Below are 24,419 nucleotides of genomic sequence, written 5' to 3'. Positions count from 1 at the left end.
CTTTTAAGATGGAACGTCTTTTCATGCGGATAAGAGAACGGAAAATCTATGAAGATCTTTTTCTCTCTCTCTCTCTCTCTCTCTCTCTCTCTTTTTCTGAAATCAATATTTTACATTTTTCAAATCAGTTCAAAAAAATCAAATACTTTATCACAAATTAATTCAGTTTGCTTTCTTTCGTCGACGTAGTTATTGGATATAAAGAGAGAGAGAGTTCTCTTCTTATATTTTTTATATCAAACAAATATTATAGAATTATCTTCTATAAAAAAAAATATTGTAGAAATATTTTCTATATTTATTTTATTAAAATTCTCTTTTCAATTAAACCATTATTTCAATTAAATACTAGTAATCTTTTTGATACAAGTAATGCTATAGCAGGTTCTTTTTTTGATGATGTAAATATCACATATTACGTAATGCGAGCAATCATTTTACAATAAAATTGCCGCAGAGTAAAATTAATATATTGCAAATATATTTTAATATTTTAGTCTATTCTCTGTGTGCGCGGATTGGTTTAATATTTAATTACGCTATACCGTGAACGCGTCAAGCTTTCTGTTATTGTTTTTTGCATTATGAATTATTCTCGCTGACAAAAAAGAACGTGGTAAAAAAAAAAACAAAGCCGTTTAACAATTCAACTGCGGATTTTCGAGTATTCATCAAGTATCTATAAAGAAATGAAAAAATAATATCGGTGGATTAACGTTGAAACCGCACAACGAACAATAAAAAAATTGCGAACAATAAATAACCGCAAAAATATTTATTACGCATCAATAGCGACGTTAAGCGCGTTAGCGACACGATTTTCAAGTCGCGAATTAAGAGAGTTTGATTTGGAAGCTTTCCCAACGTTGAGCAAAAAAATCTCAATCGTCGAAGGGGAAGGAAAAAAAACTTTACACGTGTGCGCATCAACGTACCGCGTTTTTGCGCGCGTGGACGGGAACAGACGGGGATTCGTGATCTCGCATGAATTTTTGCGCGGAGAATAGAATTTTTCGATAAGAGCGCGACCGTCGCGCCCGTCAACGACTTGTACCACTTGTCGTGGGAATCTGCAGATTCGTTTTTTATTGAGTCTAGATTCTGCGCGCGATCACTCGGCACGTCGTTTCCGCAAACTACGACGCGACAGCAACGCACGCCGATCATCGAGAAAAACACTTGTGATATTTTTGCCGATAGTGTGTCACGCTTTTTCCCTCGTACGGAAAATATTCACGCTCGGGTTTTCAGTGCGTTTAACGCGCGCACGGATCCCTGATAAGGTTACGGTGAAATATTTATCGTGAAGGAGACAGGTACACACGTTACACGTCACGTACAAAGTCGTTAAATGTTAAATACCAAAGTCACTTGCAAAAATAACAATTAAACAATGAATAACATAGCAAGTGATTTTTCGCGCGGAACAGGAGTTTTCCCCGACGTTTTCGGTGTGTGATGAAATAATGTGATTTTGTTGTCGGGACAAAAATCTGTTTTACTTTCGATAAATTGCGCATTGATCAAACTGTTTACGTTGCATTTGCTCTCTTTTTCCGCCGTTTTACGCAAAATGAACGAGTTTTCGATTCTCGTAATTAGGTCAAACTTGACGAAACGTAAAACGTATGTACATCAGAATCGTACCGTGGCATCGAAACAGCTGGTTTTCGTTCGTGTCATATCGTTCCGTACCGCCTAATAAGTTAGCTGTGAAATTGATACTAATTATGCGGAGACGCGTTGCGCATTGATTATAACCGTTAAATTGATCGTCGTATTATAATAGCTAGCTATTTATGATAGTCGAACGTGCGAAACTCATTATCGCGCACGTTCACGTAAACAATTGCAATGCAATTAGTTTCTATGCATGGTTAAGCGAACGAATTAACGCGACGTTTAAAATTGCGTCAAACGTTGTTCCCGAAAAAATTACATCGGTGCGCGTCAGATAATTCGCCGATATAGTTTCCTTTTGTCTCGATATACATTATTACAACCGCGTTGAAAATCAATTAGCGACCTGTCCAGCGGCGTTTTATTACCCCCCTCCTTCCTTTGCGACACGACGCATTAACGTAACCTTATCAATGATTTATCCGACATCCGAGCTTATCTCTAAGATGTACGGCGCGTCAAATGCGTTTAATTAACAAGATCGAAATCAGACGATGGGAAACAAACACAACGCTCGGTTATGTGACGCGCAGATTGCTCTCACCTTGAAAATAAGACGCTCTTTGCGGAAACTGCGATTAATATAAGAGATGATTGGATGCACTCTTGGTTGTCGCGGAGCGCGCAAACAACTTCCCGCCGTCCGTCGTCGTCGTCGTCGTCGTCGTCGTCGTCGTCGCTCTTGAAAACGAAACGCGAGCACGGTCCGCACCTCAATTTCAACCGAGTCGTTTGTAAAAGTACGGCGAATCACACAAAACGCTTCTTTTCAGAAAGCAAAAACCTCCATCCCATCGCAAGAACATGATTTATGTTAGCTTCGCGGGATTTTTCGCGAGCGGATCGTAAATAAGTTTCTTTTTGCACAAAAATGTGTGGGTTTTCATTCATTCGAGTTTTACTTTGTTCCGATTGTGTAATTGCACAATGCAGACGTGAGGTAATCAAAACGGGTTCGGCGTGCGCGCGTTTGTAATTCCGTTTTCTCACATATCTCGTCGAACGTTGAGAGAACGTTTGTTTTTTTTTTGTTTTTTTTTTTTAAATTTCAATTCCGCGTTAAAGATCTCGTAAAATTTCGAGAAAAAACACGACGCGATCCCATTCGCGAAAAATATCAAATTTCCATCGTCTCAAATCGCGAATCGCTTTCTCGCTGTGATATGATAATTCAAGAGAAAAAATATCAGCATTATCGTCTCAAATCCTTCCCGATGTTGGTATCAGGATTTGGGTTCTCGCGAAAATGTGGTTCGCTTGGCGCGGCTTAAACCGACGATCGACTTAATCCGAAAATCGATATCTCTATGTCATCGGTTTGTAGGAAATTGTTTGCGCCCGAACGTAATGTTGTAAACGTACACGTCTTGTGTAATCGAGCGAGTTCGGGAGAGGAAAGTCACGAAATTGTCTCAGGAATAGAGTTGCTTAATGGCGTCTTCTCTCGCGTCAGTCGCGCCACGATATATTATCGACATCATTCCCCATCAACATCGGGGTAGATTGCAATACACACACTCATCCTCTCTCGAAAACGTTCGGGTGCTGCCTGCTTTAAGTTTGCAACAACTTTCGGCAAATTGCCTCTCGTCTGTTATTTATTATACACGTCGGTTCTTCTTCGCGCGATAGATTTTCCCGCGCTCAAACACCGATCTTTCTGTAATAACAAATATTCGCGATTCCTTCTTTCTGACTCTGACGAATCTCGTTGGGAATTTTTGGGAACGCGTAAGAATCGCTTCCCCCGAACCGATCTTCTTTGTTTTTCATTAGCGAATCTATGATTTTGAACATTTTCGCGAAAAGATAAATTCGACGCGTTTCGACCTGTACGAGATAATTTCTTACGTACGATCGATAGTTTTGCGAACAAAGTTGATCGCGATAATTTTAATTATTGGAAAAGTTGCTTCGCAAATAAGGCAAAAACTGTTTCGCTGGAATAGCCAAAGAAGATTAGTTAATTAATATTATAACAATGGCTCGAAGAAACAAATTATAAGAAGAAAAAACAAACAGAGAGCCTGCGGTCCAAGTTAGAGGTGGATGATTTTTCATATTTTTGTTTACTTTTTATATTTCAATTGTATATATTATATTATTATTTACATTGAAAATTTAAACTGTGCTGAAGGTGATCACCAATAAATATTCGATCGAAACGTTTGATCGATACGCTGCGTTTTATGTTCGCATTTGAACGTCCACCCGGACCACAGGATCTCTCTGGTTGTTTTCTTTTTACGAGATTAAGTTAATAAATCAAAATCGATTTTGTTTCGGCAAAACGAAACATTCGGCAGGCTTGGGCGAATTGTTTTTCCTGCCGTGTAATAACAAAATGTTTTTTTTTCCACAAATACAAATCAAGTTTCGTTCGGAATCGAAACGCGCCAGTTAGCGAAGATATAAGTCGGAACATCGGCGAACGATCTCGTTCGTCGTGTTCGGGAATAGATTTAGCGAGCGTCGGAGCTGAATGCGAAATATTCTTTGACGATATTCAATGAAGGATGATAGATCCGGCGGAACGCCTCTTCGACAGAAGACGCCGAAGGCGAAGGTTGCTCGAACAGATGCGCGCCTCCTCGCGCGAATTTTCGCCGTGACTATGCGAGATTTTTAAATTCCAAGACTCATCGCCACTCAGAGTGTCTCTCAACTTCTGACGATATCCGATCAAATGCACACAGAGGATTAGGCCGGGGTATCGATGTCACGAAGTTCGTTTTATTTTTTACTTTTTATACTATAATGTTAAACTAGTTCGAGAGACAGGCTTACAAATTAAGTCGATCGAACGGCAAGTAAAACAAGACAAGGGAAAAAAATACAGGAGAAAAGAGAGAGAGAGAGAGAGAGAGAGAAAGGGAGGAAGTAAATCCAACGTAAGTTGAACGTACTTTGTGTATTAAAACTATGCGGTCGCGATTTTCATTAAAAAGTACCTTGACATACTTCCTTCTCGGCGATTGCGATTTAACTTAGTTTAAAGTCAGCCCAACCAACCGTGGGCTGAAAACTTTTTTGAGACGCGCGTATTTTAAACAAGACGCGCCGTATATATATGTATACGTTACATACACGTGGATCGATCCGTGAGAGATTTCAGAGCAGACCGTAAATTCCGTCCGCGAGTCCTCCTCCGCGAGCGCAATTCATCCCGCAACTTCTTCACGTAGCGGCAAGTCTGTCCGGTCTTATTAGCGCTTCTCACGTTAATTGGAGCCATTTAATGATCGGCGGCAAAGATTTATCGCGAGGAGAGAGGGGGCCATTTTTACGAGCCTTGAGGAAGCAATTACTCGGCGTTGCTCACGTTGAGAATCGCTGACGTGCACGAGATATAGACCCCGGGAGAGGAAGGGAGAGGGGAGGTGAGGGCTAATCTATTTCGTCATTTCCATAATACCGTCTGAAAGCTCCACCCGATCTCTCGCGCATCGATCCTCGTTATAACTAGAAGACGGGGCCGTAATTCTAGTATTCCGTGCGCTCAATTACTCAACACACACAGAGAGAGAGAGTGAGGAGGAGGAAAAGAGAGAGAAGAGGCCGGTATATTCGCCATATATATAATATAGAAACCTGCATCCACGGATCTTTGCTCGGCCGGCAACAGCCGGTGTTTTGCCGATGCTGTTTGCCGGTGTTGTGTGCAACGTCGTCGTAGAATGTCCCGGATTTGCGGATCGCATTCCGCGCGTTCTCCGGAGCAGCAGCGAGCCGGCCGAGATTTAACGCACCGCGCTTTAATCCAAAGCAAATGTAACTGTATATTTAAACGGCCGGTTCCTGGGGTATTGGATGTTCGCTGTAATCTCGAATAATCTGTTGACGAGCGCTATTAACTATCCACATTGTGCGCGCATTCACGCCTCTCTCTGGTAACGTTGCTATCGTATTTTCTCGCTCTCTCTTTCTCTCTCTCTCTCTCCGAAGGAACAACGCAATTAATTTTCTTCAAAGAATACGGCCGATAGTTGGATTTAATTTATTTTCTTTAAGACTGAATTCACGAGAATTTTTCTGTCAACTTCATATGGACTTTGAATAGAGAGTTAACAAGATATTTAACTTCGAAACTTGCTGCAAGAGCGACGACCGCCTTTTTCTCAATTGAACTTCTTTCTGAGGTAAGCTGTTCTCTTTTTCTCTTTCTCTCTCTCTCTCTCTCTCTCTCTCTCTCGCGCTTTCGTAGAAAGTGTGCCAATAAACGTGAAGCTTCGACATTTGAAAGGGGCGAATAGAGAGAGCGTTTTTCTCTCTCTATCTATCTATCTCTCTTTCTTTCTCTCTCTCTCTCTCTCTGACGGAGATGCAGTATCGCGATATTTCGCATGCCGGAATGCGAATAAGACATTCCGTCTTTCCGTGTTTGACGGCTGAAAGTGTATATACATATATGAAAGAACGTATTACGAAATCGCGTCGTCTATTTACATTTTCTCTCTGACCGTCCCCCGAAGGGAAGAGAGACGCGCGTCTCCGAATTTAACGCGAGACACGCTGAAATAGAGCGCTGAATAAATGCTGAAATTCTGGAATTCAGCCGAGTGTGTCGGCCGCGAACTCCGCGAGCACGTGCGCACCGACGCATCCTTCCCCTTACTTCGTCCTCCCTGCGATCGTCCTCCCTGCGAAATTATTCGAAATACAGATCTCGGAGCGTCGTGGATTGTTGAAGGGAACGAATGTTGAGATAAAGAATCGCGAGATATTTTGAGAAAAGAATAACCCTCCGTCTCTTCTCGTTTAATTTACATTTTGAAAAATAACAATCTTAATTCCGACGATGTTAAGATTGCTTTCTTTGTATCGAGAGAGACAAGATAAATTTAACAAATTGAATAAAATTGGTGGAAGGGAAATATCATCGGGTTCGGTTGATGAAACGAATCTCGATCGGTGAGGAAGAAGGGGGCTACGGGATGCTGGGTGTTTCGCATTAAATTAAGACGCGAGTTGATTGTTTTTTCCCAACGATTCTTTAACTGTGTGAACATCTTATCATTTGACTGTATCTTTCTGTGTGTTTTCGTTGTTAAAACAAATTGTGATTGCGCTCGCGTCATTTCGAAAGTCCTCACTGAGGATGACTTAAAAATAAAGTCGAAACGTGTTTGGGGAGGAAACAATCAACTCGCACCTTTAACTTAACGCAAAACACCCAGCACCCTTCTTCTTCATCGAGATAAATTAACAACGTAAGATTTTCATCGTGTTTCAAAATTGACGTTTTGTTTTATTGTCGTTTCGTTGTTGATGAAAAAAATCATGACTCGCGGTTAACAAATTATTTGTTTTACCGTGAAAATGTTTGAACGAAAATGTGTGTGTTTCATTGAAACACGGGCTTTAATTATCGCCCGTTGCAGTTACGGAATATGTTTGAGGATTTATATAATTCCGTAGATCATTTCCGAGATAATTCATATAGAAGCTTCATTGTCTATCAGAGTCCGGACATTTGATCGAACAGTGGAAATGCCAAAGTGATTAAATGTGTAAGTGATTACGTCACGGCTATGCACATTCGGTTCTATTTCCAATCCCCGATTAACGAGCTAAACAACCCGTGGAATAGCGTGTTACAAAGAGTGATATTCAGAATTGCATTGAGCTCACGTGACTTTATCTTGGTGTGTGAAATGTTAATAAAACATCACAGCATTTCAATAAAACGAACAATCGTTTTTACGAGCGCGTTGTGCGCGATCTTTTGACAAAAAATATTCAACAACACGTTATCGCGCGCGCGCGCGCACGAGTTTGCAAAATTCGACTGCGAAACTCTTCAACGTTTCTCACCCTTTTTGAAGAATATAAAAAAAAACTTTACAACTCTCGAGAGAGACAACTCTCTTTCTCTCTCAATTTTTTTTCCGAATATGACACACCACCCTCGCACTTGTTTTCGAAAATTCTCAATTTACTTCTTTACGCTTTCATTTCGCTCGTCAGAATGTTATCCGCCACGGCGGCTCGTCGTAGTCGCGCGACACGCGTCCATAATTCGCAATCGCGCGCGTCTCCGCTCCTGCCGGGCGGCAGGTGTACGTTGCGCACCTATTGCCGCGGACCGCATTCCGGCGATTCCGCGTTCTGTGTTACGCGGTGACACAGTATATTGACTGAGAGGTGGATTGTGCGCAACCACCCTCCTCCTCCTCCTCCTCCTCCTCCTCCACCCTCGACTGATTTGGCGCGGCTGCGCAAATCTGGGTCCCTCGCGGACCGCCGCCGGTCTCTCTCTCCGTTGTTATACCCGTTGCTTTCGTCCGCGTGCGATATCGCACGTAGCTGTCCGTCCGCGCGCGAGTCTGTGCTTGCTGCTTCGCGAGAGCGTAGAAAGTCCCGCCGCCACCACCACTACCACCACCGCCGTTGTCGTCGACGCCGACGCCGACGCCGCGCTCTTCTCTCCCTCTTCTCGCTCTCGTCCATCCTCTCTTTTCCTTCGCTTCAACGAAGTCTTCGTTCGCTCGCGCGCTCCGCACGTTCTTCTTCCCTTTCTCGCGCCGTTCCGTTTTCTCTCGAGCGCTCCTCTCGTTCACGTCTGGCTTGAGGTGTACTTGGTTTTTTTTTTTTTGTTCCCCCCCTCATACAACCGCGGCGGTCCGGCGTATATTCCACCCTTGTATCCGCACGTGTGCACGCGCGGCTGGCCAGTACACCGCGAGGAAAAATGCCGATGTCAAGTCAGTGCCGGCCCGTGGCGAGATAACGCGCGCGCGCGCGCGGCTCGATCGCGGCGGGAACGCCAGAAGCGATTGGAAGCGGTTGACGCGAGGAGCGCGCGCTCCGAAAGATCGTTCGCGAGAGAGGAGCGAAATTCTTGATTTACTGAGAATCTTCGCGATCCTGGTTGAAATCCTCTCTTCCTGATTGTGACGCGTACACGTCGGGTGGCAGTGTGTGGAAACGTCGGTCATTCGCGGTCAGTCGCGGTCAGCTAGTTTGAGATCGGAGATGCGAAGATAAACGTTTCTCTCGGGCTGTTTCTCTCGCGTGTGTGTGCGTGCGTGCGTGCCAAGTGTGTGCTCGAGCGCGCGACCAATTCCGACCAACGGCCGCGGATTCAGAGATCCGGAAACGGTGCGCCAACGATACATCAGACGTAGCGGAAACGGTGGTCTGGCTTTGGGTCCGTCATCCACATCGGACCGGCTCGTTTATGTGATGAACGTGGTTTAATGGTCGATCCGCTAAAACTCTTCTGGGTTATTACCAACAGCACCTATCTGGGTACGTTCCCGCGTACGCTCGACTGCGTACTCAAACAGCCCGTTTTCCCCCCTCTGGGAAAAGTGGGGCGCGATTATACGTTTGACGTGTTAAGCTTTAGTTTCACCTGCAGCGTGTGCAGTGCGTATATATACACGTATATATGTGTGCCTATATGAACGCGCAAGTGTGTGCGTATGTATCAAAACCGGCAATTGCTCTCGGCGTGCGTCGCACCCTATTTTCCCCGCCTTGATATATCAGGATAAGCGTCCGTGCGTGCGTGCGTGCGTGCGTGCGTGTGTCTTCGGGAGTATCGCAATAATTTCGCACGCGAGATATAATTTTGGAAAAAAATCCAATTAGAAGTGACTCGAGGAAAAACTCACCCCTTTCAAGGGGTTTGTCGATTGATTTTCGGATTTCGCGCGAAATCCTTCGCAGATTGGTCATTATCTTTAATTTTGCGCGCGTAATTTTCGTTTGACTCCATCCTCCTCCCTCCCTCACAGAGAGTGCATTTCGATTATGTGTCATATCTCAATTACATTCTATAATTATCGCGAGTATAATTTTGTCAATTATAGCGATCGGGTTTTGATCGCTCGACGTATCATTGTGTGCGGTGCTAGATGCGCGCTGAATATTAGATTATTCTATTAAAATCACGAGCACAAATCACGAGAATATTTCTGTTTCCGTTTCGTCAGAGAGGTTCATTAAAAAAAAAGACAAAAAAAAAAAAAAAAATTACGTCGCGATGATAATTGATACAACTGGCGGACGGAGAGGAGGAATCCTGCGGCAGAGATAGCGAAAGAGAGTGAAGGGGAATTTTGTGCCGAAAGGATTAATGTCACTGAGGAAATTTGTGTGTGCGCGCGCGCGCGATATCGTTCGGCACAGAGAGAAAGAGCGGCGTTTGAACCCGGATACTACACTCTCGATACCTAGTAATTCACCTTCCGTTACATCCCCCGTTCGTAACACGATCGCGACGAGAGTTTGCGCGCGGATGTTTCGCAACAACGATCGGAATAAAAATAACAAGCCCGTGGCATCTCGCGAAACGTTTTCGAGTGACATCGAACGAGAGAGAACAGACGCGAAAGCCGCCGCGTGCTTTGTGAAACTTGTTACCTCGGTGCGCTCTCTCTCTCTCTCTCTCTCTCTCTATCTCTCTCTCTCGTTTCTTTTCTCTTCTCGTCGTTGACGTGAGGCAACGATATATATCGAGGAGCATAGAAGAATATGCAGACGCGAAAGAATAAGATAGAAAGACGGATTGAAGTCGGATCTCAACGTATGATATATTGAGCCGCGACCGCGTTTCCGCGAGATTCGATTTCTTTTGTCAAAATCGCGAAACTTTCCACGGAACAATGGCGCGACGACGACGACGACGCGCATTTTGATCACGGAGACGACGTGACCGTTGCTCCTCCCGGCTGTTGTCGTCGTCGTCGTCGTAGTAGTAGTCGTATACGTCGTGTGTGCGGTTTTGCATGCGCGTCACGACACGCCGATAAATTGCGCTCGCACACGATCTGATGGATTAATACGGCCGCGGGCGTGAAACAAGACGCGTTTGATTCGCTGGGAAATCGAGTCAAGCTCTCATATGTTTTTCCCGCTTCTGTGGTTCAGATCGCGCGCATCCAGCAATAATCACGTCGCTTCCGTGTGTGTGCGCGCGTGTCTTCTCTCGCGCGCGCATTCAAAACTCTCTCTGTTTCCTCTCCGCGGGTATAAATTCTATATAGGTCGTTCATTACAAATTTCGTGCGCGCGACGTTTCGCAACTGTCGTCGCGCGAATCGACGACAGTTTAAGTATATATATATACATATAGCCTAGCGACGATACTCGCTCGCTTTAACACATGCGGTTACCGATTACGTTTGGATGCTGGGGGGGCGAAATTCGCGTTTACGCCGCAAATTCGTTTCGATACGTCTCGCGCCGCAATGTCGGAACCGCAAATTTCTAACGAATTTCGCCTTCAATGGAGATTAAACAAAATTCCACGTCTCGTTTATTAAAAGCTCTCCAAACGTACTCTCAACAGAGACGAACATTATGATCCATCCAATTTCACGGCAAATTCAGTTCCAATTGTAACCGCGGATAGAAGGTACTATCCCACGAGCGAACCCATGCGCGACGGTATGCCGAGAGTTTCACGATGCATTTGCACGCATCAGTTCGCAGCAACGCGCTTATTGCGCCTGTCTCTCCTCTCTCTCTCTCTCTCTCTCTCTTTCTCTCGTTCTATGTTAGATTTTCTAAAAACTAATACAAACGTGTCACACTGTATTTTAATAGTCTTGAAGACTAAAAACTAGAAAATAATACGTATATTATTCCTGAATATGGTTTTTTTTGGATGCGAACCGCTTTAGAACGTCAATTTTTACTGACGTCCCCTTGGACATGTCAGTTCACATCGCTGGAGTTTCAAGAACAGCCCGATACAAAAGTGTGATCTTCAGGGCAACTTTTCTAACCCCCGTCCCGTAAAAAACATCAGGTATCAAGATTATACGCGCATCACTTCGTCAATCCGAGCGCAGATTGACGCGATTTCGCCGACGAAATTGCCAACAGGTGATATCGCGCGAGTTAACGAGAGCGCTTGAATTCGAGACAGAAGGCACTTTACGCCGATCTTCACGCAACCGAGAAAGTTGGCAGGCTGTCCGAACTTTTTCAAGTCGTTACCGGATGTGCGGTGAATACTACGTTCCGAAAGAGCTTTTCGCCCGTACCCATCGCGCATTCCCACCGGAAATTCATGCGCTCTTCTGTCTGTCTGTCTGTCCGTTTTTCTTTCTCTCTTTTTTTCTCTTCACAAGAGAGCGAATATCGACACACGGGGGATAGAAATCCTCTCGGTCGAAATATATACCGCGCGTACACCATTTCGTTTCGTCAAATTCAAACGCGCCGATGGTTATCTCAACACACACGGAACTTTCTTTTACACGAGTCCGAGTTTCCAGATACGGAGCCGGGGGCGCGTTGAAATTTAAACGCGCTTTCCATTTAAATTCGACCGATAATCTCGCGCCTGGCAGACGCTAAGCCGTCTTAAATTTTAAACGCGGCCCGCGCGGGCCGCGCACACAATTCGGGCTTTACCCGAGAATAGTTCGGCAGAATGAGACTCGTTAGAGTCTCCTTCGAGAAAGGAAAGGGAAGCAAAAAACATGAGAGAAGAGATGTTCGACGCTGCGCGAAAATTGCTGAATGCGGATGTATCACGCGAATAATTTTTTTTATTTTTCTAAAAAAAGAAAAAAAAAGAAAAAAAATGAGCAATGAGCGGTAATGAGCGTAGCGCGGGTGACATTATTTTATTTCAATCGCGCCGTCGCTATAACAATTTAGGGAAAATATAGTCGCGATAACAATACAGGGGGAAAATGGCGAAATTCTTAAGCCTGAAAATGGCCGCGCGAATTTTCTCGACAGCTCGACCAAGGGAGAGAGATTCGAAATTCTCGCCCGACCGAGTAGTTTAAAGCAGCCCGTTCGATGTTCCGCGCTTTCGTTATCTCTATCTCCTCTTTTTTTTTTTTTTTTGTTAATTTGTAAAATCCGCTCCCGGTTCGAGATCGGAGGTTGCATTCGCCGGCGTAAAGTATGGTTCGAGATTACTGGTATTGGTGGCGGCGGCGGCCACTACCTACCGCCGCACCACTACCGATCAATAGTTTGAGTACAATACGCTTTTCTCGTGGTGGATCCGCGAGTTTCCGCAATTCTGAGAGGTAATTTTCGAAAAAAAAAAAGAAAAAAAAATTTATGGTCGCAAAAGTTTACGAGCGTCACAAATTAATGGCTAACTTAAATCTCCGCGTCTTGAGAGATAGATGTAAGAATTTTTCGCGATTTTGTTGAAAATAATCCAAGCGGGTTTGATTAATAGTCGTTCCTCGTTGTTGAACCGAACGTTTATATGTTCATTATTAATTAATCGGGATAGAAAATTCGTTCCATTTTTTTTTTTTAATTTTTTTTTTTTTTTTGTTCCGGCTGGCTAGTTCGGAATTACACGTGAACCCCCACACACACATCGGACAATCACTTCGCGCTCGAGAGTTCTTCTAAAATTCTATTCGTTCGCGCCGAGCGTCCCATTCATCCAACGGTACATATAGCCCTCCTTTCTCCCGAAGCTTGTCCCTTCGCTCGGGTGTTAAAACGAGAAAAATCGCTACCGGTCGTTACCCACGACGGAGAGAGCGTCGCGCGCGCGACGGACCCGAGAACGAAAATTCAATACCCGAGTCGACCGTTTCCTTACCACCGGGAATTTCCTTCACGTCGTCGCGAAGGGGCGATTCTTTTCACGAGACGGCTGATACAAACGGCCGTACGCAGTTTCGCCAATCGGCCAATCGGAGAGTCACTTTGAAAGATAGTGTGTGTGTGTGTGTGTGTGTACGTGAATGTGTTGGACTACGCGCGGGTACTTGACACGACCGCGTCCTGTGAGCGAGCAATTGGGGTATCGTTCCATTGAACGAACGGAAAATCAATTCGACAGGGGGGGGAGGGGGTGGTGGTAATTACGTCGCGCGCAAAACACTCTCCCGCGCGAAATGTCGTGGTATCCCGCTCGTATCGGCGGGAATTTATATATCGAGAGACGACGAGCGTGTAGTAGACGCGACCGCGGGACGCGTTTTGTGTATCCACGACGACCGTCGGATTTATGTTATCGGGTTATAGTTCGCCCGCGAGCGATGAATGAGCCCCCGTCGGCGACAGCGGGGCGAAACACAAACGTGCCGCGGATGACACGCATAGCGGTAAATCTCGAGGATTCGTAGAGCCCGCGACCGGGACATCAAATACTGGTGGAGCGCAGCTCGTCAAAATTGTTACTGCAAGGCTATAAATCATTTCTCGCGGCCAACGAGATTGTTTGGCACGCGATAGTGTTTGGTGTGTACGAGCCGCGTCTTTATTTGCGCCGCCACGTAGGCGTTGCCCCCGTTCAAAGTGCTACCGAGAGAACGAAAAAAATCGCGGCTATATTTGAGAGAGAGAGAGAGAGAGAGAGAGAGAGAACGAGAACATCTCGACTTTGGATGGTTTTTTTTTGTTTTTTATAATTGCTACAGATTGCCTGATCAATTTGAGTGCGGGAGCGTGTGCTTTAGTTTCATTAAAACTTTACTCGCGAGCGAAACCGTTAGTTTTGAACGATTGAACGGATTCATTTCTGAATTAATTACGATTAATTAAGAACAAGCTCTTGTGCCATACATTTCGAGGAAAACTTTTCTGGAATTTCACAATCGCTTTGTTATATAAAGATAATTGGAATCGGATATCACAAAAATAACTTGAACACACGTTGACGCTGACGTGAGACTTTCAAGCGAGAAAAATCTTGCTCGGTATTAAGTATAACTTTCTTTCATACAGAAATATATAAGATTAATTTTTCTTTCTTAAAAACTTAAGGACGTGAAACTGCGGTAATAATGAATACAGTGTCATAATGCGTGTAACTTTTTGTTTTGTTTGCAAAACGTACGTGACAGTCGATGAAAAAAAAAACAACCAACTGAAACGTCTCTCGTTATTAGCGCCGTTCGATTAAATTCCAAAAGCGACGACGCGATGCGACGCGTCTGCGATGTCCGTCGTCCCCGCAATGGCCAGAGCCTCGCCAGAGGTTCAATCCGTCGCCTCTCCGCGATCGAGAAGCAACGCTTCTTCGTCGACGTTCATCAAGCGGAGCAAACAACCTCCGCGCCTCCCGAGCGTCTTCATTTTCCGTCGCTGTCGCTTAATAAACTTCGAAATTTTTCTTCCTTCCGTATTCACGCTGCTCGATCATGCGTTCGATTCGCATCGACGTTTTCGTTCGAGCATCTCCGGTTCTTCTTCACGAACATCCGCCTCTCGTCGAACGCGGCGCGCGGCTGATTACTTATTTTTTTTTTTCTCTCCTCCTCGTCGCTGCTCCGTTCTCGACGCTTGTTTCCATTCGTCGCCAACGATACGAGCAAAGTGGAACTTAATTCCAACGCTATGTAAATTTGCGTGCGCAGAGACGCGAGAGGTATTTTTCTCTCCGTTTTTTTCATCGGTCGCAATTATCGAGTCGCGCATCGACCAGAGAGAGAGAGAGAGAGAGAGAAAGAGATTCTTTTTGTTTCTCTTCCTATCTCTCGTTTTGTTCACGTGGCGAGATCTTTCTTTGTCCGCGATCTTCGTCGCGTTGTTTCGTTATTTTGTAGGTCAGCGGAGTTTCTCCTCTCTCAAAGTCTTGAGGTAATCCCGTCATTTCTGACGACACCGACGACGACGCGCGCGTCTTTGTCGGACGCGAATCAACTCCCCGGCTCTTCTACTCGATAGATTAAAACTTTTGCTTTGTTAAGAGCTCTTGTTTAACTGACAGCCCGTTATTTTAGCGCGACGTTTATTAGAGGATCCAACGGCGCGCGCACCTCTTCTTCGCCAATGATAATTGACTTGTCAGTTAGGGCGGCTCTTTGTGACCACCACGGTGTCACAAAGAGCGCCCGTGAAACTTTTCTTCGCAACTTTTCCCCCTTTTACAAAGGACAAGTATATATGTATATATGTATACATGTCGCCTGTTCTTTTGTGCAAAAGGACGAGGTTGTTCCTTCAATTCGAGGATAAGCCGCGGAATTGTCAGTTAATGTCAACGTTAGTTTTGCGCGTATTTTCATCCCGAAAGTGCTCAGCTAATGTGTTACCTCTTCAATTAATTCGGTAACTAGCTCTTATCTTTTTTTTCTTTTTTTTTTTCTGGTCGTTAAGTGTTCCGACAATTATTCTCTCTCTATCTCCATCTCTATCTCTGTCTCTCGCGATAATATCGAAGGAGAGAAAGAGAGAGAGAGAGAGAGAGTACGAAACGTCAGCGACATTTAAATTATAATTTCTCACGACTAATGCGCGCGAAACTTTTCAAGTGCGCGACTCATAATTTTCGCGCCGCAATTACTGCAAAGACTTGTTTTTAATTTAGAAATGCAAATACATGTATTATCTCTTTTCTTTCTTTTTAGGAGACAGATGTGTACCACGAGAGAGCGCGCGCGCGCGATAACAAGATTTTTCTTTCGAGCAACAACAACAAGCGTTTTAAGTCAATTACACATAAAAAAAAAAATCTCGAGTTTTTGCCGTAAATAGAAACGTAACGCAATTTGCGACGCAGATAAATGAGTTTCACGCGATTCCGACTTTTAATATTTCCGCGTGCGCAAGACGTGGGACTTGCGCTGATTTTTTGTTTGTTTTTTAACAGCGGAATCAACAGAAATATCGATACATCGCGGAAATATCGATATTCTAAGATATTCTTTCGCGATGTTCTTTTTTATTTCACTCTTTCTTTACGGAACTTTAATTTATTTGCAGAGAAGTTAATAAAGCGGAAATGAATGTGTGTGTGTGTGTGTGTGTGTGTGTGTGCAGCGCGCACATATGTACGCCAAAGCATAATTACGATGGTGATGTTGGCGATGGCACATACACATGGCCCTTCATTTCCGCGGGATTGACTTGCCGCGTATAATCAGCAAATCCGAAATTTATGAACGCGCGCAAAATACTACAAACGGTCAGGACGTGTATTAACATTAACGGCGGCATTAATGGAGACAAAGAGCGGTGTTTTGTAAACGGTACGAAACGGAGATAGAGACAGTTTTATTCGCACATTTTCCCACGTAAAGCGAGATGCAGTTCGTTCTTGTCAATAGAACAGTATTTGCGTTCACCTACATATGGTCACACGACAAATATAAAGTTAGTAGTTTCTCTCTCTCTCTCTCTCTCTCTCTCTCGCTCTCACTTGAAAAAAGAATAAAATTCACAAAATTTATTTTATTCGACAAAATTCTTGATCTCTAAATCATCTCAAATAAATTGCGTCGCGATCCTTATCGCGAGAAAATACATACATTGAAGTTGCTTAAAGTAAAGTCCTTTTATCAAAATGTAAGTTTATCGATAAAAGCAGCAAATTTGAGAACAATCAAATGTAACATCTTAGACTTTAGATTCCCCCCTTCCACAGATTTACTAGAAAAAATTTCCATCACTTTTTTTGTTTTTTTTTGAGATTGTGTAAGAAATAATTTTTAAACACATCGCGATGAAAAATTCCGACGAATATGTTTATATTTTTATCAAAGAGAAAAATAAGACAAATCCCGGGTGAGATTTAAAGACTTTGCCATCTGAATGTCAAACGCGCAAATCCTCGACGGGAATTTTGCTCTCTCGCTTTTGCTTTTGCCTTTTCGCAAAATCACGAGTGTCGTTTGAACTTAAAGGGAGAGACGCGTTTGGTCACTCGCGAGTATATGAAACTCATACAAGTCCGCCGTCTCTTTCTCTGTTTCCCTCTCAAAGTTGCGCGCCAGCAACGTGTTGCATAATGCATCGCTCGGCGAGATGAATGCGCATCGGTGCATCAAGCGCGGTCTCGATCATCTGACAAAATGCAGAGAACCGCAAAATGCCTTTTTACCGTGGGAATCTTGTATCTATCGCGGCGCGTCGCGTTGCGCGTTGCACACATGTAAACGATCGTTCATTGCGACGAGCTCGCCGATAATAAATTCTATTTATTGCGACGCGGCTCACCGAACGCGCGAGATAACGCTGAAAATCGAAACTAAATTGGAACAAAGTGTCGCGCGCATTGTTTCGCGCGTGGACGCGCGCGTTTCGCGGCAAAATAGCGAGCAGTTTGCGAAGAGCTGTCAATTTGAACGTAATTCAACAATTAATTCCAAATTGCGTCTGGTGTGATCCGCCTGTACGAGATGTGTCGTCGATGCGCACGCGCGCATCTTCTATGATCTTAAATAAAATTCGAAAATTCAAACTGAGATATAGATATTTTTGCGAAATTTTTTCTCTTGTTGTACGTGTATTAAAAAAAAAAGAGAACAACTTCAGCTCTTTGTTTCATCGGTTTGGAAAACGATCGTACGTGTTTGTTGCGCGGAATATTTAATATATCGCATGTAATTGTGTCTGTATATTTTCGTACCATGTTACAATAATTTCGGTGGCACCGAAACGTGAAATACCGTAGCTGCGTTTGGATAAACTTTCCATGTGAAAATCCAGAGCGAGGGCACAAATTCGCAAAATTTCGTGAAAACAAATTCTTAGTTTTTAATTAAAGTAAACATGACTTTTTCACCTCTGTATCGCCTCTGTGTTATTTTATTCGCAATTTACGTCTGTTTGTGACAAAGAAAATACACGCCAACACACACACACACACATTTTCGCGTGCCTCGAAGAATTAAATTTTCCGGCTACGCGAGTTTTCACATTTTGTAGGAGTTTCTCGAAGAAGCCCGTGTGCGACAGAAATTTCTGGTTTATTCTGCCTTAGGAAGACGATTTCAGTCTTCGATACCGAATAAGTACATATATATATATATATATATATATATATATATATATGTATATACACATATAAGCTAAGTAAAGAGACGTATCTCATCCTATTTTTCACCAGAACAGGTTGTTCTCGTATATTTGCACCGTGTGATCAAAGATCGGAACTCGCGTCCCGGTTTCGGTTTTATCTTCGAAATATTTAAACGACTCTTTCGCCGCTTCCGCGCGCGATAGCTCGGCAATTAGCAACGCCATTTATTTCTCGGGCTCGAAACGGTGCGAGAGCCACTTGTATCGGAAGAAACGATTGCTTCCGGACCTGCTATCGGATGTCCTTTCTCGCGGAAAATATGAATGGCCTAAAACCACCACGGGCGAGATCCCTTGACCGCGATAGGCGCGGACCACGTCCGCGGTTCTTTTATCACACTCGTGATTTATGACTCGAGCCGACCCCAAAAAAAGGGTCGTGACATCGCTCAATCCGGCGCTCTCGCTCGCGTTCATATATATTTGCGTTACTCGCGAGATTGCGCGTTTTACTTTGCGCGCGAGCGAGCGTCTTCGGTGCGGAGGCGCGCGAAAGGCGTTTTATTTTCCTTTATCACACCGCCCGTCGATATATGCCGGCTCTTTTCAGATCCCCCGCTTTTTCGAGCCGAACTTCTCGCAGCGAACGTCGGGGAAACTGTACAATCGATCATACACACACACACACACACACACACACATATCTCGGAACTTGATTCTGTGAACTGACAAAAGACGAGAAGGGGAAGATCGTGAAGTTGCACAAAGAAACTGCATAATTATGTGCGTTTATTCGATAATGTTCGCGTGTATCTTTTGTGGTCTCGCAAGTTTACAGAATGCCAAGTAAGTTATTCCATACAGAGTGTCTGATAGAGTAAAACATTTTGACACAACGCGGAAGTTTAAAGATATATTGTGAGTTTAAATATGTATTGTGTACATAGATAATATTTTTGCGAGACAAGAACAGCTCGGTGAGTCGATGTTGGCGTAGTAGCTCTGGGGCGGCGACCACAATACCAGGTTCGAAAATCTCGTCGCCCTCACCGTCGGTGGTCGGAGTTCATCTTGCCAAAACTTGTGTAGGTCCCGTATCCAAAAAAACACAACTCGGACTGGCACGTTTGAACGCGCAATCTGAATAGTTTCTGAAAAAAAAAAGCATTCTCTTTACAATTTTCATCTTTTTTAAATAGAAAAAGAGAGAGAATTTTCTTTAGTTTTTCAATGACCTCGTAAACCAGATTTAACCGGATTTCGGCTTCTCGTCTGCAAACAATTAACAAGTTCATTCTGTCCGTAGAATCATCCGCGATAAAATCCAGTCGGGTGTGAGTTGTTTCCCTCGTAGGAATGCAATTACCCCAGGCGCGGTTTTAACGAAGAAGAAGAAGAGCCGAGTACGTCGAGTAAGAGTCCGGACGTTTTGCGGAAAATTTCATTTACGAACCGCGCGCGGTTAAACGGGCGCGGGATTAAGAACCGCGGGATTAATGTTAAGTACCCTTCCCCCCCCCGTACCGAACGCGGACTCGGAGAGAAACGCCGCGTCTCGCGGCTATTTTATATCGAAGAGGCGAAAGCGAAAAAATTCCGGTGAGCGAAAGTACCGAGAGAGGATTCGGCAGGATACAAATCGTACATATTGCATCTTGCCGCATCCGTAATCCGCCACTGTGTGTGCTTGTACAGGTGCATAAAATATGCTGCCGTAAAACCGCAAATCCTATTTACGTAACGCGTTCCCGTCGTGTGAATTTACGGGGACATCTCGCGACGCTGTAAGATTAATAGACACGAGGAGCTGAACAGAAAGAAAAGCCACGTCTAATATACGAAAACGCGACTGCCATGACTGATCGCGGCTATTATATTTTTTTGCCGCGCGTCTGCCGCGGAAGGGACCGGCAGAAAAATTTTATTTTAATTTTTCAGAAATAAATTGTACACATTTTTTAACACATCGCACAAGTTTGCAACTAATTCTGTTCTTTTGTTCATCTTTTTTTCTTCGTATTGTTGTATATTGCAAAAACATAATATTGTTCTTCGATGATTTACTTGAAACTGTTTTCATACGTACATTTTATGTATTGTTTATTAAATTCAGACTTTTCTATTGTTATTATTATTATTATTATTATTTGTATTTTACATTTAATGAGAGAATATTTGCTGAATTTATATTTGTCTGACAATAATATTTGCTGTTAATTGTTGTTGTATTTTCCATCATTTTTGTTTCGTTTTTAACTTTACATTTGTTAATTACATACGTAATTACTCGATATTTCGATATCAATTTTTTTTTTTCGGCATTACTTTTTTCAACAATTTTCAAACTCTCCAGAACTGATAATATATTACAGCAGTAATTCTTTGTGCACAAATCAAATTTACTTGCACATTGCGAAAACAGATTCTTAGCTAAAACAAGCAATCGTTAATCTTTAAATACAGATGCGTTGAGTCATTGGACGCGAGATACGTTAAGTTTAATCCAATAAATAATTATTGGATTTTATGAACGCTCTTGAATATATTAAATATCCCATTATCGTTAACCAAATTTCGTCGTATATCGATGTATCTGCGGTTCTCAATTTTTTATGGGCGGATTAATTGCGACCGCAAATCAGATATTACCGGCGTTTAGTAATTACACGCCATGACGGGAAACGGCGTTTATTGACGGCACGCGATATCCTCCATTCTCCTCTCCCTCCCTCCCCCCGTCCTTTCCCGTAAACTCGCCGTACAACGATTTACCTGTCATACGATGATCGAAATATTTTATAAACCCGGACGTGTTGTCAGGTCGATGAGTTGTGGTCAAATCCGTCGCGACCGATTTGTGTAACCGCAAATTGGTGGGTCGGTCTTTTTCGCGTTGGGGAGGCGGAAACACCCGCTAGCCGCGCGATATTTCGACGTACATACATCGTTGGAGGAGGAAACACGGAATTAATAACGAGTCTTTAATAAGTTTATTATATCCCGCGAGTTCTGAGCGAGAACTTTGTCATCAGTTTAACACAACGGGAAATGAGTGACAAATGAGTTACCGAAAAAAAAAGAGCCTCTGTAGTTCCAAATAAAGCAGCTCGTTACGCGGCGCTCGGCTGAATAAATAGCTCGTGCGCTAAAAGACTTTTTGTTTTTTTTTTGTTTTTTTTTCTTTTCTTCACATCCTACACCAAAGCGAGAATGAGTCGCGGATTAATTTGCTCGGACGTATTTCAGTTTCGCGTTAATTCGCGCGTCGCTAATTTGCTGTAATTTGCATTTGTGCATTCATGCACGTCCGTTAATTTTATCAGTTCAGGTTTCGCGATACATGAATTTCATTCTGCTAGTAGTACGCGGTACGAGTACTGGGTAATTATTACAGCACTTAATTGCGAAACGCGCTTGTAAACTTAACGAAAATCACCGATGTATAACTGTGGCATATTTTGAGCGCATAGTTCGGTAATAAGATGAATACTTCAGAAATTGCGCTATAACATTTCACGAAAATTTCGCGCGCGCGCATATGTGTGTGTGTGTGTGTGTGTGTGCGTGTGTGTCTGCTAATATCTGCCAATGCGTAATTCAGTTATTCGAAACTTCACTGTAAACACTATCCCCGCCGAACTTTGAATCTCCGCGCACACAGTGCGCAACTCAGAGAGTAATACGGTTTATAGTGTTCCGCTACGCTTATAGCTTTGCGTAATTAAATTTCTCTCAGTGCAATGAACGGACGCAACAAACGATCGTGTGTCCGGCTATCTTTCCGATTTCGATTCTGCCGGGTTGCATTTTCAAAAATAACGAGACGCGCGCGAATCTTTCCTCGTATACATTTCGCAAAAAACCTGGTGAAAATACTTTGTCCTGCTGTGTTCCGCTTTGTTTGGAAACACAAAGTATAGAATAATATTACTTACGGTAAAACAAAACAGGAGAATCGATAATAGACGGTACAGAGCAAACAGATACGCGCGCGCGCGCGACAATGTAGATATTCGATTATGAGACATGTAGAAACGTTGTTTAATTGTTTAAAAAAGAAGGAGTGAAAGAGAGAGAGAAATAGTATTGAAAGTAAGTGTATTAAAAGTCCAATATTGTCGCTCTCAAACATTCCAAACGTTCATCTACCTTGAGGTAAAAATAAATAATTAAGTTTTTTGAAATTTATATATTACGGGACAGTTATCAAATGCTACGTGTTGCGAAAGCTGCATTTGCGGCTAACAAAAGGTATCAACGTGTGTGTTCTCGCAGCTAAACAATTTTTGCGCTGTTATTGCATTTTGCAATCAATACCGTTCTTTTGATCACGCGACGCAACGCACATGTGGTTAAGCGAACGTTGCCGCCGTTACGTACACCGCATCTGTTACATACGTACCTTGCACACACAAGTTCGCGTGAAACATGAAGAAAAACTTTGAAAATCACAATTTAATCAGAGAAAACCCAGACCGTTTATTAATTAAAGACCACCGTTGTTAAAGAGTTGTTGAGAAAATGGAAGCGCAAATACAACAGATGATTAAACAGAGATGTTTTTTTTTTTTTTTTTTTTTTTATTAAACTCCGTAAATTTACAATGTAATTCTCGGCTAATCAATTGTGTTTAATTAACTTACGAATATGTGACATTTGTTTATCGAATACCGATATCTGATAATAAAAACGTAACTGTTGCAATTAATAAATACCGTTGTGAGAGACGAGCACATCAAAACAGAAACCAGTTTCTTTTTCGTTTCGTTGGAAAACAAAACGCACGTGTGTGTGTGCGTGTGTGTGTGAAAAGCTTTTTGCAAAATTACATTTATAAAAAATTTTAATACGTTTCTGTATACACCGCACACTGATTTTAGAACACGAGATGGAAAAATTTCGTTGTATTATACGTCACGCATCATTCTGTGGGAAAGAAAAACTTTTGCAAAGCTCTTCCTTAAACCGTTCGTTTAAATCTTCATCCTCCGAAAAATTTGCGTAAAATTTTCAAGTCGTGGAAATTTACGTCTCTCTTTGCATGAGGAATGATAAAATTTGCTGCGTGCTCCATACCGCGCGCTGAAAAAAAGAAAGAATGCACGCGGACGTACTCGCGTAAAGAGAGAGAGAGAGAGAGAGAGAGAAAGAGGATTTTGTGATCCGGAACCAACTGTCGCGGAAGGCCGGGGCTTTCTTTTCCGAGTTTTATCCAGACTACGGCTCGCCGCGGGATTGCGCGGGTTTGCGAGACGCGCAGACTCGTTTGCGTAATGAGCGTGTTTTATTATTTAATCCCCTTAAACTCTTCCCCGGATTATAGCGCAAGCCGCTCTCTCTCTCTCTCTCTCTCTTGCCACTCCTCTTCGTCTCTGTCTCGTTGAGTGGCGCCGGCGTCTCCGCGCGTTAATTAGCAACCCCTATGTTACGTTTCGCAGAAGAGAACCCGGAGATTCCGCCGGGGAGTTTTTTTTCCGTGGGCGGTTGCCGTGAGTGGGGAGAAAAATTGCATTCGCACGCCCTCGCGAGTCTTCGTGCAGTCGTATAATAATCTCGATGCCGAGAGAGCGTTTGCCGGTGCGCGGCGCGTAATTGGTTTCCTCGACTTAAATACGGCAGGTGCAAACGCGCCGCCGACGAACAGGCGGGGATGTTGGGAAAAAAAACGGGAGTTCCGTTGAAAACGCGCGATGAAGATTCGGAAGATTAGCCGCGCGAACTTTTCCATATTTCCACCGTCTCGTCTAATAAGGATCTCATTAATTATTAGCGCACAGCGCGTGTCTACTAATTCAAATCGTTTCGCATTTAACGCGAAAGGAATTAGCAAATTAAATGTTACACGTGTGATTTTAGCGCAATATTAAACTATATTAATTAAATTGTTATTATAGTAAGTTGTTGTTGTTGTTGTGTTGTTGTTATTAGCATATACTTTGGTTTAGCGATTTCTGCGAAATGAAACGTATCTTATTGACAATAAAGCAATTAAATATTAAACGAACAATTGAACATTAAATGATTAAACTATCAGAGAATTATATAATCAGGAA

At 43.3% G+C, this 24,419-nt stretch overlaps 1 protein-coding gene across 1 annotated transcript in view; it reads left to right on the top strand.

Annotated features, from left to right (window-relative positions):
* The first annotated feature begins 8,587 nt into the window (after positions 1-8,587).
* LOC109851781 (neural-cadherin-like) overlaps positions 8,588-24,419 on the top strand; it is a 63,340-nt gene continuing 47,508 nt past the window's right edge. The window contains 1 exon segment of the mRNA XM_020422204.1: positions 8,588-8,931. Coding sequence (XP_020277793.1) covers positions 8,880-8,931 — 52 coding nt within the window. The 5' untranslated portion in view covers positions 8,588-8,879.

The sequence above is a fragment of the Pseudomyrmex gracilis genome, unplaced genomic scaffold, assembly GCF_002006095.1.
Source record: "Pseudomyrmex gracilis isolate BER0280 unplaced genomic scaffold, ASM200609v1 scaffold_20, whole genome shotgun sequence".
Taxonomy (NCBI): Eukaryota; Metazoa; Arthropoda; class Insecta; order Hymenoptera; family Formicidae; genus Pseudomyrmex; species Pseudomyrmex gracilis.
This window is presented reverse-complemented; position numbering and strand designations above follow the sequence as displayed.